Source organism: Dysidea avara, chromosome 6 (genome assembly GCF_963678975.1).
Source record: "Dysidea avara chromosome 6, odDysAvar1.4, whole genome shotgun sequence".
Taxonomy (NCBI): Eukaryota; Metazoa; Porifera; class Demospongiae; order Dictyoceratida; family Dysideidae; genus Dysidea; species Dysidea avara.
This window is the reverse complement of record NC_089277.1, coordinates 40433964-40447537: the sequence shown is the minus strand read 5'-3', so window position 1 is coordinate 40447537 and position 13574 is coordinate 40433964. Positions and strand designations below refer to the sequence as shown.

The following is a 13574-nucleotide window of genomic DNA, read 5'->3' as shown; positions in this document are numbered from 1 at the left end:
ATTATAATTCTATTCTTTTAAGCTGCAAGCGTAACTCGATAATGGCTAAGGCTACGGGCTTGATTATCTCACTGTGTTGTTTTATCCTGGGATGTCCTTAAACGCATGCATTATCTGGCTCTTTGGACACTGTCTGTCTGTCCTGTAGCAAATTTAATAAAAAATGTAGTCAGCTTCAGGTATTGAGCACTCGAAAAGTCCACACTCACACTCACACTCTAGCGGTCACGTACATTTAGACCAAGATACTTCTGTGGCTTCTGTAATATGAGCACTTTATTATGGTCCTAGCAATGGAGGGGTTTTACCATATACATGCATTAATTGCACCTCAATGTGTGAAATTAATTACTACATTACTTTACATTCACGACCACTTTGAAGATCAAGTCATAAATTCATACACATACTCACGTAGGAAATAAACATGTTGACCACATATCATACAGTACGATAGTACTGTATAGTAGGGACACCAAAGGTGTGGGGGCAATCCGTGATATAATATAACCCAAAAACTTGCCACGATTTTTCCTCACAACGACATGACAGTATTGGTGGGTAAAACCAAGCCCAAAAGTGTCTTCAGATCGACCCAAAACGTTTCCATCAAGTTGCTGCAGAATTTTTTTTTAGATTTAGTCAATGGAATTTTCTACTGCCTGCCTGCCTGACGCCTTCAGTCAAACGTAGCGGAAAACTGGCTACAGCTACAGCTCTAATTCTTTCACAGAAACATTTCTAGATCGCTTAAGAAAAAACCTTTGGTATATTGATAAACATACGATGCTTGCACTATTGTCTTACCTTTTATCCTTCTTTACCATGGCCATCAGTCAAGGTTCTACCGCTGAGTGTTAATAGACTACAGTACGGCTTCCATCTACCAGTATATATTGCATCAAACTATTCGAATACACATGGTCACCGGGTGTACCAAACTATTTTGAATACACACGTACATGACTTGCTGTTGATATCGATCAGTGAGAGCAACTCACGACGAACTATATAGCAATGTGTAAGTCAATAAATAGTTTATTTAGTAATTATCACTGTTAAACCAAGTCGGGTCATCCAGGTTCTGCTTTACAGAATATTTGGGTCTGACCCCACTTGCTAAATGTGGTTACTACACGTCATAGTGTAGCCCTGCTTCTTTCGTGAGCCATGCCCACTTACGTAAATTACTCTGTAGACATGTGCTAAATTAAATGTGGACGTGTTACTACATGTCATAGCGTATCCCTGCTTCTTTCATGAGCCACGCCCACTTACGTAAATTACTGTCTGTAGACATATGATAGCCACGCCCATTCATCAGTCTGGAGGTATGCACGAATCCATGTCCATTATTGTCTGCAGGCTTATGTAGAGCCACACCCACTGATCAGTTGTTATTGTATGAGTTATAGTATAATAGTGCTGTGTGATTAACTCTTAAAGTATTGTGACTGGTTTTGTGAAAAGCAGGCTATTTTGTGGTCATGAGCTTGCAAAAAAACTTCACAAACAAGTATAAGAAATAATTAGTAGGGACAGTGTATAGTGCTGCAATAAAAAGTACCGAAACAAGCTGGATTGTAGTACATAATGTCCAAATACCGTAAAACAATAAGTGAATATCCCTACTGTGCATTGAGTGTAGCACAGTAGAGATATTCACTTCTTATTGTTTTACGGTATTTGGACATTATGTACTACTCCAATCCAGCTTGTTTCAGTACTTTTTATTGCAGCATACACTGTCCTACTCTATAATTTAAAATTCCTAATTTTTTCTTATACTTGTTTAACATTTACCTGTACTGATCTTCAAAACGTGAACACAAAATACTTTGAAAAAACTATTAATTTTAGTAATTACAGTACTATAAATCACACATTGAGGTGCAAGCAAGTGTTAATAATATAAAAACTCTTGGTACAAGTAATGCAGCTACTGTATATAGTGTAACTCTTCTATTCCCTGGACCATTGATGAAGTGTTCATTTTTGAGAAACCACAGGCTTGTCTTGGGTCCAAAATGTAAGTACAATTATACAGTAAGATCATGAGGCTATCAAGGTACCCAGATATCCTTTTTGAGGAGGTCTGTTGTACCTATGCAGCCATGTATGTAACTTGAATAGTGTAGAGTGGGGATATGTATGTAAGTGCACTTCGGCAAGGTTTTACTTAATAAATAAGGTATAACTGAAGAGATGGTACAACATTAATGTGTTTATGGATGCATGATGATCTCATTTATAGTCAGCCTGTCTAATAGAGACCATTTTTGGATTTGCTAGAAAAGATTGATGCTTTGGTGCTATACATTAAGATCCAATTAAAGTATAAATTAACTGCAGCACATAGATGGCCTTTCAATACAGGTGGTCATTAATACAGGTTGCAATGTACCTAGACACCTTCACTCTGTAAGACAAACTTGGCATGAGAGTGGTTATTGGAACTGTACACTCCAATACAGCAATAATAGACTGTAAATTCCACCGCATACCACAACATAACTTATATCTCTTGAGCCCATTGTAGTCCCACCACAAAAATTTTATCAAACATAGACTATGACCCAATCATTATTCACAAAAGAATTTGAAAAATTTCAAGCAGCATTTCTCAAAATATAAAGAATTAAAGTTTTCAATGAAGTACTTTTGAACCATAATTAAGTAGATATCACATAATTTAGGGATCACTGGAAAGGTCAATCAACAGTCTTCCATCAGTGAAAATTATGTTTAAAAATATTTACACAGTACAAAGTTGCAGTTGATTTTGTAACAAGAGATGGACCAAATTTTCATGAAATATTCAAAATATTTGTGGTCATAAATCAGAAACTATTGAGTGTATGGAGCTAAAAGTTTGCATGAGTGATAAGCACCACAGGTACTACAAACACACCAAGTTTCGTCAAAATCCGAGAGGTGACCCTAAATTCCTTGTTGATTTGACATGGAATGACCCAATGTGCATTCTTGGGGCTAGTGTGAACACGATGAATGCAATTTTGAAGCTGGTTTGATGCGAATCGTTATGCACGTTATTTTTGCATAGTATGAATGGGACTTTATACAGACCTTCCAACGCACCCACATTCCGCGGGTGACACCCACATTTAAGGCTTTTCACCCGCTCACCCGCATAAATATATTCATCACCAGCATAAAAATAATTTCCAGCCAGAAATCACCAATGCCTTCACTTACACAATCAGGACCTGAATTGGCATCACATGAGACACAATTAATATGATTGTGGGTTTAAATTAAATCACCTGAGAGGGTTTTAAACAGTATGCCGATGGCAGGAATTTATTGCCGATGATACTCAACCCTTTCATTGGATCAACGTTAGTTCACAGATGATTACTCTACTATTCTAAGTTGATATAATGATATGGTAACATATGAGCACTAAATTTGGGAGGCACTGATTGAGAAAAGTGCAGCTATGAGTCTTAACAAAGTTTCCAGAGTGCATTGTGTAAAGCATAAAAGGAATACTACCGGTTGAGTTAAGACCATTCATAAAAAGTCCAAACGTCGAGTTATGTACATCACGTGATACGGAACCATCGTGGAGGATAGCAGATGGGTAAAATGATTGTAGCTCAGTCATGCAGTAGTAAATAAGCTGCAGATAACAGCAGTGTATAGGTTTAGCTAGGGGCAATGCACTTTAACAACCAATTTGTGCATGAATACTTGTTTTTATCCCTCATGAATGTGGGCTCTGCATACACTTGGCTAGTTACAGGTAGCTGAGGGTTGATTCACCCACACAAAACTTTTCCAAGGTTGGAAAGTCTGTTTATATAAAGTTACTGTGTATAGTACACAGCAGCCATGTTCGAATTTCGCTGTTTACAAAGCTCCTTTATCCATAGCATTCGATGCGCTCCTCGTAAATGATGTAAAGTAGCCATTTACGTTCGCATTATTAAACCGTGCCCGCACAATATCTACTTTCAACGTATTACACCTTTGCAATCGCCATTTAAAATTTACTAAACCGGGTTAACAAGATGTCAAAAATCAATTAACTTTATCACGTAAACGTTTCCTTGAATGAGAAGCGATAAAATTAATTACCGCAACAGAGCACACGACAAATGAGATAACAATACAACAAAAGAACTCTTACCTTGATGATGAGTCCACTTTCAACTGGAGGCAAGTAGTATTCACACGAACAATTCAAATTTTCTAGCCTAGACTAGCTGTGGGTGCGCACCTACTTTCTACTAATTTCAAAAAAAAACAAAAACTGGCACGTTAGTGAACAGTAGACAAACCTGATAAACTAGTTTGACCAGTTTGACCAGTTTGACACGTGACTTTTAACAAGTGGGCGAAGATATCTCACGTGAGGAGCAAATCATTACTCTATTAAATGAACAGTGCATTAATGTTTCGCGCGTTTAACAGGTGAGTAGTGTACGAGGTAGTTTATGAAGCGCTGTAGTTGTTGTATTGTTGTACGGTATAGCGGTTGTGTTACTTGTATAGTCGCTATAGTTGGTAATGTACACTTGTAGTGACATGTTAAAGTGCAACAAAAACAAGTGTATTAACGTTACTGGAAGCGAAGTGTTTTTAATACTTGACTAGGTAGGGTATTCTTAAAAGCTCTCCCGTCTTAATTTTAAATGTAATACGAAGTGAAATTATTGAACTTCATAAATTATTGTGTTGGGAGTTGCCATATTATATTTGCATTGTAATGTTAAGCTCTTTATGTAGTCAAATAGTCACGTGATGAAGCAGTAATGGCTAGAAGGAAGAATAAACCTGGTAAGTTTATGTCTGTAGTATGTGTGTTTGTACAGTGTGTGTCTAATATAGCACACAGCATATAACTAGGTCTAATGGATCTTATTAAGGCTGCAGCACATGTTGCTGTCAGACCTTCAGTGCTGGTCACTGTAAAGTGTTAATATTAATAATATAGCACACAGCATATAACTGTAGGTCTAATGGACCTTATCTGCAATAATGTCATAATTGACAAAATGGCCGTGTTTAGTGTGGGCACTTCGTACGTAATCACTACAATGAGCTTTGTTTGTGGATTTCACGACATGGAACTATTGGTAATAAAGGTAAAAGGCTAGTTATCGTGATGTGGCGATGCAAAATAGTCCCACCAGACGAAACCAGACTTAAGTTTCCTATCGACGTAAAACCATGCGCATTTGTCTTGCAATTAAGTATGTATGCCTCACCTTGTCCCTTGCTGCAGTATGTAAACGTTAACATAGCGAACCGCCATCTCTCCCAATACCCTCTGTACAAAAGTGCCCACACTATCAGCCACCTTTTGTGCTTTAACGTCATTGTGGATAAGGTCCATATAGCACACATCATAGCTGTAGGTCTAATACAGCACACATCATAGTTGTAGGTCTAATACAGCACACATCATAGCTGTAGGTCTAATACAGCACACATCATAGTTGTAGGTCTGGTACAGCACACATCATAGCTGTAGGTCTAATACAGCACACATCATAGCTGTAGGTCTGGTACAGCACACATCATAGCTGTAGGTCTAATACAGCACACATCATAGCTGTAGGTCTAATACAGCACACATCATAGTTGTAGGTCTAATACAGCACACATCATAGCTGTAGGTCTAATACAGCACACATCATAGTTGTAGGTCTGGTACAGCACACATCATAGTTGTAGGTCTAATACAGCACACATCATAGCTGTAGGTCTAATACAGCACACACCATAGTTGTAGGTCTGGTACAGCACACATCATAGCTGTAGGTCTAATACAGCACACATCATAGTTGTAGGTCTGGTACAGCACACATCATAGCTGTAGGTCTAATACAGCACACATCATAGCTGTAGGTCTGGTACAGCACACGTCATAGTTGTAGGTCTAATACAGCGCACATCATAGTTGTAGGTCTAATACAGCACACATCATAGCTGTAGGTCTAATACAGCACACATCATAGTTGTAGGTCTAATACAGCACACATCATAGCTGTAGGTCTAATACAGCACACATCATAGCTGTATGTCTGGTACAGCACACGTCATAGTTGTAGGTCTAATACAGCACACATCATAGTTGTAGGTCTAATACAGCACACATCATAGCTGTAGGTCTAATACAGCACACATCATAGTTGTAGGTCTAATACAGCACACATCATAGCTGTAGGTCTAATACAGCACACATCATAGTTGTAGGTCTGGTACAGCACACATCATAGTTGTAGGTCTAATACAGCACACATCATAGCTGTAGGTCTGGTACAGCACACATCATAGTTGTAGGTCTAATACAGCACACATCATAGTTGTAGGTCTAATACAGCACACATCATAGCTGTAGGTCTAATACAGCACACATCATAGCTGTAGGTCTAATACAGCACACATCATAGTTGTAGGTCTGGTACAGCACACATCATAGTTGTAGGTCTAATACAGCACACATCATAGCTGTAGGTCTGGTACAGCACACGTCATAGTTGTAGGTCTAATACAGCGCACATCATAGCTGTAGGTCTGGTACAGCACACGTCATAGTTGTAGGTCTAATACAGCACACATCATAGCTGTAGGTCTAATACAGCACACATCATAGTTGTAGGTCTGGTACAGCACACATCATAGCTGTAGGTCTAATACAGCACACATCATAGCTGTAGGTCTGGTACAACACACGTCATAGTTGTAGGTCTAATACAGCGCACATCATAGCTGTAGGTCTAATACAGCACACGTCATAGTTGTAGGTCTAATACAGCACACATCATAGCTGTAGGTCTAATACAGCACACGTCATAGTTGTAGGTCTAATACAGCACACATCATAACTGTAGGTCTAATACAGCACACATCATAACTGTAGGTCTAATACAGCACACATCATAGCTGTAGGTCTAATACAGCACACATCATAGCTGTGGTTCTAATATAGTACACAGCATAGCTGTGGATCTAATGTAGCACACAGCTATGCTGTATGCTACATTAGCCCACTGATGCTATCTTGTCCTTATGTGACTATTTCAGCAAAATCCTGTATGGTTTGTACCAAGGCAGTTTTCTATTAAAGACAATGTGTGAATTAACAGGCTAGAAAGAAGCTATGCAAGTTTTAAATGTTACTGTTGATCACTCCATTACTCAGAAGGAAGTTGATAAACCTACGTACCATCTTATTCCTTTATTTCAGTAGCTTAAAGAAAGCACGTGATATATGTACAGGACTCCTATCTTTATTTAAACTCATGCATGTAACTAAATGTAACAGGAAATTTCAAGGGATCATAGTAGGGAAACAAGGGAGGTCACCTACACTTGTAGATATACTAGTGAATATTTAATCCCTGCTTCAATCTATAATCATACAGTACAGTAGTACTGTATATTAGGGATCATGCAATTTTGGGCTTTCTTGCCCAAAAATATCACCCTAAAACCAGCCTCAAATTTCCTTCATAACAGCTTGGCAGTATTGGTTAGGCATAGCCAACCCCAAAAATTCCTTCAGAGTGACCCCCAAACCCTTCCAACAAGTTTCTACGGAATTTTAAAAAATTTCTCTATTTAACAGAATTTTTTTCTGACTAACTAACTGATAAGCATAACTCGACAATGGGTAAGGCTACGGGCTTGATTTTTTCACTGTTCGACATCGCTTCGTCCCAAGACATGCCTTTTTGCCAACTGCAGTATGTACAATGCACTTATCATGGACTTACATTTGTCCTCCTTTGTGTTCCAGTTCTTTTCGCTGACAACACAGGGTGTCGATTTGCGATAGCGCGATACGGTTTCCCTCTGGCTGTGTCATGCTTTTCGCCCGCTTTTTCCGTAGCGACTGGATTCATTGCAAAGAAGTTTCTTTTACTGTTCTTCGTTTGTAACAGTGTGTAACGAGCGGAACATAGCTACAAACGAAGTGTAATGGCCACCTCACTTTTCAGTACGTAATTGATTATTGGGGCACGCGTTTAGACGCAACATTATTTGATGGAATGCCTGGTACCATTCTTTCTTTTAATGTGGTACACGTGGATTCAGTAGTCATAATTGTCTTATTAAAAAAGTAAACAAACAAGCAGAAGGAAAATTAGGAATTTTAACCTGGATTAGGGATCAAAGAACAAAAAAGCAGGGAAACAAGGGAACAGCTGAAAGTTGTGAAACAAGGGAGGTTGCCTATACCTGCAGATATACTAGTGGACATGTAATCCCTAATTCAGTCTATAACTCATGACTTGCGTACATGTCCACTAGTATATCTGCAGGTATAGGCAACCTCCCTTGTTTCACAACTTTCAGCTGTTCCCTTGTTTCCCTGCTTTTTTGTTCTTTGATCCCTAATCCAGGTTAAAATTCCTAAATTTTCCTTCTACTTGTTAGGGATTAAATGTTCACTAGTATGTCTGCAGGTATAGGCGACCTCCCTTGTTTCCCTGCTTTTTTTCCTATGATCCCTAATTGAACTTAAAATTCTTATTTTTCCTGATACTTGTTTGTAACATTGTTATGACTGAACCCACGCATACCGCATCAATTGACACCAGAGCTAATGTTTTCATCATACACTACGATAGTAATGTATAGTAGGGACCACAAAGGAGTAGGCGTGGCCCACGAAATAAAATCACCCAACAACCAGTGTCAATTTTCCCTGACGACGATGAGTTAGTATTGGTTGGGTAAAACTAAGCCAAAACAAGCTTTCAGATCGACCCAAAACACTTTCAACAAGTTGCTACGGAATTTTAAAAATAATTTATTTAACAGAATTTTCTAGTGACTGACTGACTGACTGACTGCCTGCCTGCCTGATACCTTCAGACAAGCGTAACTCTATAATGGCTAAGGCTACGGGCTTGATTTTTGCACTGTTCGACTTCGCGCTTTGGCCCTTTTCAGACGATAATTTGGGCACGCGGCACCATTTCAGATGCGGTAGCATGGGTTCACCAGTCATAATAATTATTTACAAAAAAGTTAACAAACAAGTACACAGAAAAATTTGGAATTTTCAACTAGATTAGGGACCATAAATATATAGCAAGGAAAAGAACTAAGCCCTTCTGAAAACTAATCAGTGCTGCATGGTCAAATCCCTACTGTGCACAAGATACCATAGAAATGCACAGTAGGGATATAACACTTCTTATTGTTTTACTGTGATTTAATATCATACACTACTCCAGCTTGTTTCAGTACTTTTTATCGATGTGCTATTGTCCCTACTCTAGTTGAAAATTCCAAATTTTTCTGTGTACTTGTCTGAATGTGTGTCCCAGCTATTAATTACTGACTCAAAAGTGAAGTGGCCATTACACTTTGCTTCCACCTATTTCCAGTCCATTATACAGTGTTACAGATGAAGAACAGTATTAGAAGTGCCTCTGCAATCACCACGTCAGATACGGACATTTCTGTTTACAAATGTTGCATCATGCTACCATGAACTGATGTATTGGTTAAAAGAAGTGGGACACATGGTAGGACAAAAGTAAGTCCATGATTCATGCTGCAACATGCCAAAAGGCACGTCTCGTGACAAAGCAGCATCTAACAGTGAAAAAATCAAGCCCGTAGCCTTGGCTGTTATTGAGTTACACTTGCCTGAAGTTGGTAGAAACTTCCATTGAGCTTTTCTTTCTTTTTTTTAAGCAACCTATTGGAAGTATTTAGGTAGTTGTACTGGAGGCACTTTTGGGCTTGGTTATACCTAACCAATTCTGCCAAGGCTCCAGGATGGTATCAGACTTGGGTTCAATTACATTAGTATTTGTATTTAATTGCAATTAAATACAAATTTTGAGTAATCGTATTTGTAGTTTGGGAACTGGATGTATTTGTATTTGTAATTAAATACTTCCCTAATGTATTTAAATACTTACAATTACTTCAAATACTTTTGCTACAAAATCAAATGAACCTTTGATCATAAAGAGTGTGAGATCAGCTGTACATAGCTTGTCAACACCTTTGGTCCACACTACTTTCAAGTGTATATTTCACTGGATTCATAAGCAGTTATCTTTCCTTTGAAGTCGACTGTTGAAAGACTTTTTAGTATTGCAAGGGAAATATTTTGACCTGAGAAATGTAGACTAACAGATAAAAGATTTGAAGAACTGATGTTTATTAGATGAAATCAATAATGACATAATAATATACACTAGATGAATAAAAAAATTGGAAATTTTAAAATGGGAATAGGGATCGCTGAAAAAAGCCACCAAACAAGAAGGGATCACTGGGGTGGTAATGTAAACCACAAATCCCTATTTTGACTCTCATAAATATTTAGTTACGTGCTCCCCTGAGCCATTTTAAAATGAGTTGAAATAGGGATTTGTGGTTTACATTGCCACCCCAGCGACCCCTTCTTGTTTGGTGGCTTTTTTCAGCGATCCCTATTCCCATTTTAAAATTTCCAATTTTTTTATTCATCTAGTATGTGTACTTTTTATCAATCCAGTAATGGATTTGTTTTACTGATAATAATAATTGGTAGAGCAATTTACCATTAGTGGCTGTCAAGTTCAGTGTAAGCTTTGTTGTTATCAGACACACTTGACTGCATTATTAGAGTGTTTACCTGACTGCTCTTGGCTGTGGACGAGACACGGTAGTGTGTCATGCGGCCCAATAAGCTGGAGCGCAACACCCATGAGTATATTGACAGGAAGAACAAAAATGCAATTTTCACACCTCCGTAGTTCTGTGCTGCTGCCTTGATGAAACAAGACGATTTTTGCTGTGGACACGCCTGCCAACTTCAGTACTCCACATACTTAATTTGAGCTAAATCGCTTCAAGCATTCCCAAGATATGTGACTTCAAAAATTGGCTTAGTTTCTTCGTTGTTTTTTGTTTGTTTGTTTTTTTTCTTATTTTTCTTCCTCTTTTTGCACACTTACAAAAACTGCTATAAAACGCGAACGCCATATCCGACTGCCTTGAAATTTGGCACACAGAAGGAGGGTATAAAGGTGCATCTTGGTACCAACTTTGGCTGGAATACAATAAACAGGCAGAGTTATTAGCGATTATTCACAAAAAAATAACACCAATTTGTTGTCATGCCTACAGGGTAAACCGCTTATGGGAAGAAGCTGAAAATCAGTGGGTGAATAGGTTAACTATTGAACCTCAAACCTTTTGTGGTTTGAAAGAAATCGAGCTAAAAACCAGGAAGATACAACAAAAAAACCAACAGTGTGTAACAATTATGCAATCGAGATTAGCTAATAAAAAACGACTACTTGCTATGCCTACCAGAAAAACTGCTTGGGGTAATGCTTTGAAAATCGCTGTACAGATGGAGTAATCATCTTAGAAAGGATCTTCAATGGTGTAGAAGAATCAGACTTAAAGCCACGGAGTTATAACACGAAATCCAACTTAGTGTAGCAAGTGTGAGATCGAGATACTCTAATAGAGCAGTCATCCTAATAGAGCAGTCACCCTGAAGAGACTTCAATAGATCAGTAAGAAACAAGTAACCTGTATAGAGATCAGCTACAATCAAATCACCCTATAGAGAGTTCAGCTACAAACAATTCACCTTGTAGAGATTTCAGTTACAAAGAAACCACCATGTAGAGAGTTCAGATGCAAACAAATCACTCTGTAGAGAGTTTAGAAACAATCCACCCTGTAGAGAGTTCAGCGAGAAGAAGTCACCTTGTAGAGAGTTCAGTTACAAAGAAACCACCCTGTAGGGAGTTCAGCTACAAACTAGTGACCCTGTAGAGACATCAGCTAGAAGAAGTTACCTTGTAGAGAGTTCAGCTACAAAGAAATCACCCTGTAGAGAGTTCAGCTACAAACAAATCACCCTGTAGAGAGATCAGCTGGAAGAAGTCAGCTCTGTGGGAAATCTTGTTATAACATGCCAATGTAGGGATTTTCCCACCAAACTATGCTAGTCTAGTCTGATCTGAGGGACCCGCAAGAAGCCTGGCCTGATGTTGTAAATCACTAGTAAAATCTGGAGTTATGGAAATCTTGAAATCACACCTGAAATCTTAAAGATTTCAAAATCTCTAGTTATCCCTGGTTTTGTCAAGTTTGTCAATCCCTCGTCTGTACCAGTGGAGCTTACTAGGAATTGCCAGATTGTTGCTGCTTATGGGGAAGGTAGTTCCCCTTGAGTGTATTGCTATCAATGGTGATGTGTACTCTATTATGCAGAAACCACACAAGTCTGCCAGGACAAAGGACTTCAACTCCTGTTTGGAATGTTGTCTTGTTTTGTGAAGACAAGGCCAGATTACTGAGTTGTTAAATGAAGGAATTGTATTATAACAGCATCTTCGTGTACCATCTGAGGACTCTCTACCAGCAAATATTGTAAAGGCTGTGATTGATTCCACTAACCATTCAGGTACCCCAATGAAGCTGGACATATCCATGAATCAGGACTCTCCTACGTGAACAGTTTACAATGAACTATTGAAGAAGCATCCTCCTGGTCAGCCTGCTCACCCAGGGGCCCTTAAGCCATTAGGACACAGATTTTCATGCTGTGATTTTTGAAGCTCTAAATGGGTAGAAGTGCTGCCCTTCAGACTCAGGGCTCTGCGAGCCCATCTGGGTTGGGTGCTTATGGATGGAGACGCCTCTGCACCTCATTTCAATGGGCATCTGATGATTTGTGTAACTCCTTAGCACTTGTTGCTCAGCATTTGTGTACTTCTTGTGTGGATCCTGATGGTATTGATGCAGTGTGTCGTCTCATTGCTCTAATTAAATGTCCTGGAGTATGTCCAATTGGTATCAGTGAAGTGGTACAATGGATTAGTGCAAAGGCTGATTGTCAAGTTGGACATTTTAGAGGCTGTGGGACCACTTCAACTTTGTGTAGGGAAATATGCAGGATGTGAGGCAGCCATTCAGAGATTTCCTCCACTCAGGGTATGTTGTTGGTTGATGCAATGAATGCATTTAACTGTCTTAATCGTCAGGTGTCACTCCATCACATGCAATCTTTGTGCCCTCCTCTTGCCAACATTCTTATTATTACCTATCAGAAAAACATTCCATTGTATACTGATGGTCACCACATTTTTGTCTTCTGAGGGAACTACACAAGGTGACCCTTTAGCGATGGTTATGTAATCTGTTAGTGTCACTACATTGATTGCTTTGCTGCAGAATCCCAGTGTGGCACAAGTCTGGTTTGCTGATGATGCAACAGCTGGGGGTACACTGCAAGGCTTGTATATTTGGTGGACTAAACTTCAGGATCTTGGCTCTGTGTATGGATACTATCCTAATGCTGGTAAATTGTAAAACCAGACTATGTTTCTTATGCCAGACAGCAATTTGCTGGCACTGGAGTGAATATTACTGTTGAGGGCAAATGCCATCTTGGAACTGTTCTTGGTTCCCGCTGTTTCATCGAGGCTTATGTCTCTGAGAAAGTTGAGTCCTGGTCCTACTGTGTTGGTTTGCTCAGTGATATAGAGAAGGTCCATCTCCATGCTGCTTATGTTGCTTTCGTACATGGTGTGTGTAGTAAATGGACTTATTTTGTGTGTACTATCCCA

General features: G+C 39.0%; 2 protein-coding genes across 3 annotated transcripts in view; one reads left to right on the top strand and one right to left on the bottom strand.

The window, feature by feature from the left end:
• LOC136257237 (uncharacterized) overlaps positions 1 to 4327 on the bottom strand; it is a 53564-nt gene extending 49237 nt beyond the window's left edge. Inside the window, exon 1 of one of the 2 annotated variants that reach the window (XM_066050314.1) lies at positions 4154 to 4327. The gene's annotated coding sequence lies outside the window, so the exon portion shown is untranslated. The remainder of the gene's footprint in view (positions 1 to 4153) is intronic. The other variant, XM_066050315.1, reaches the window with a different exon arrangement.
• Positions 4328 to 4346: 19 nt separating this feature from the next.
• Positions 4347 to 13574, top strand: part of LOC136257236 (sentrin-specific protease 7-like) — a 60370-nt gene continuing 51142 nt past the window's right edge. Inside the window, exons 1-2 of the mRNA XM_066050313.1 lie at positions 4347 to 4437; positions 4753 to 4803. Of these exons, the coding sequence (XP_065906385.1) occupies positions 4779 to 4803 (25 nt within the window). The 5' untranslated portion in view covers positions 4347 to 4437; positions 4753 to 4778. The remainder of the gene's footprint in view (positions 4438 to 4752; positions 4804 to 13574) is intronic.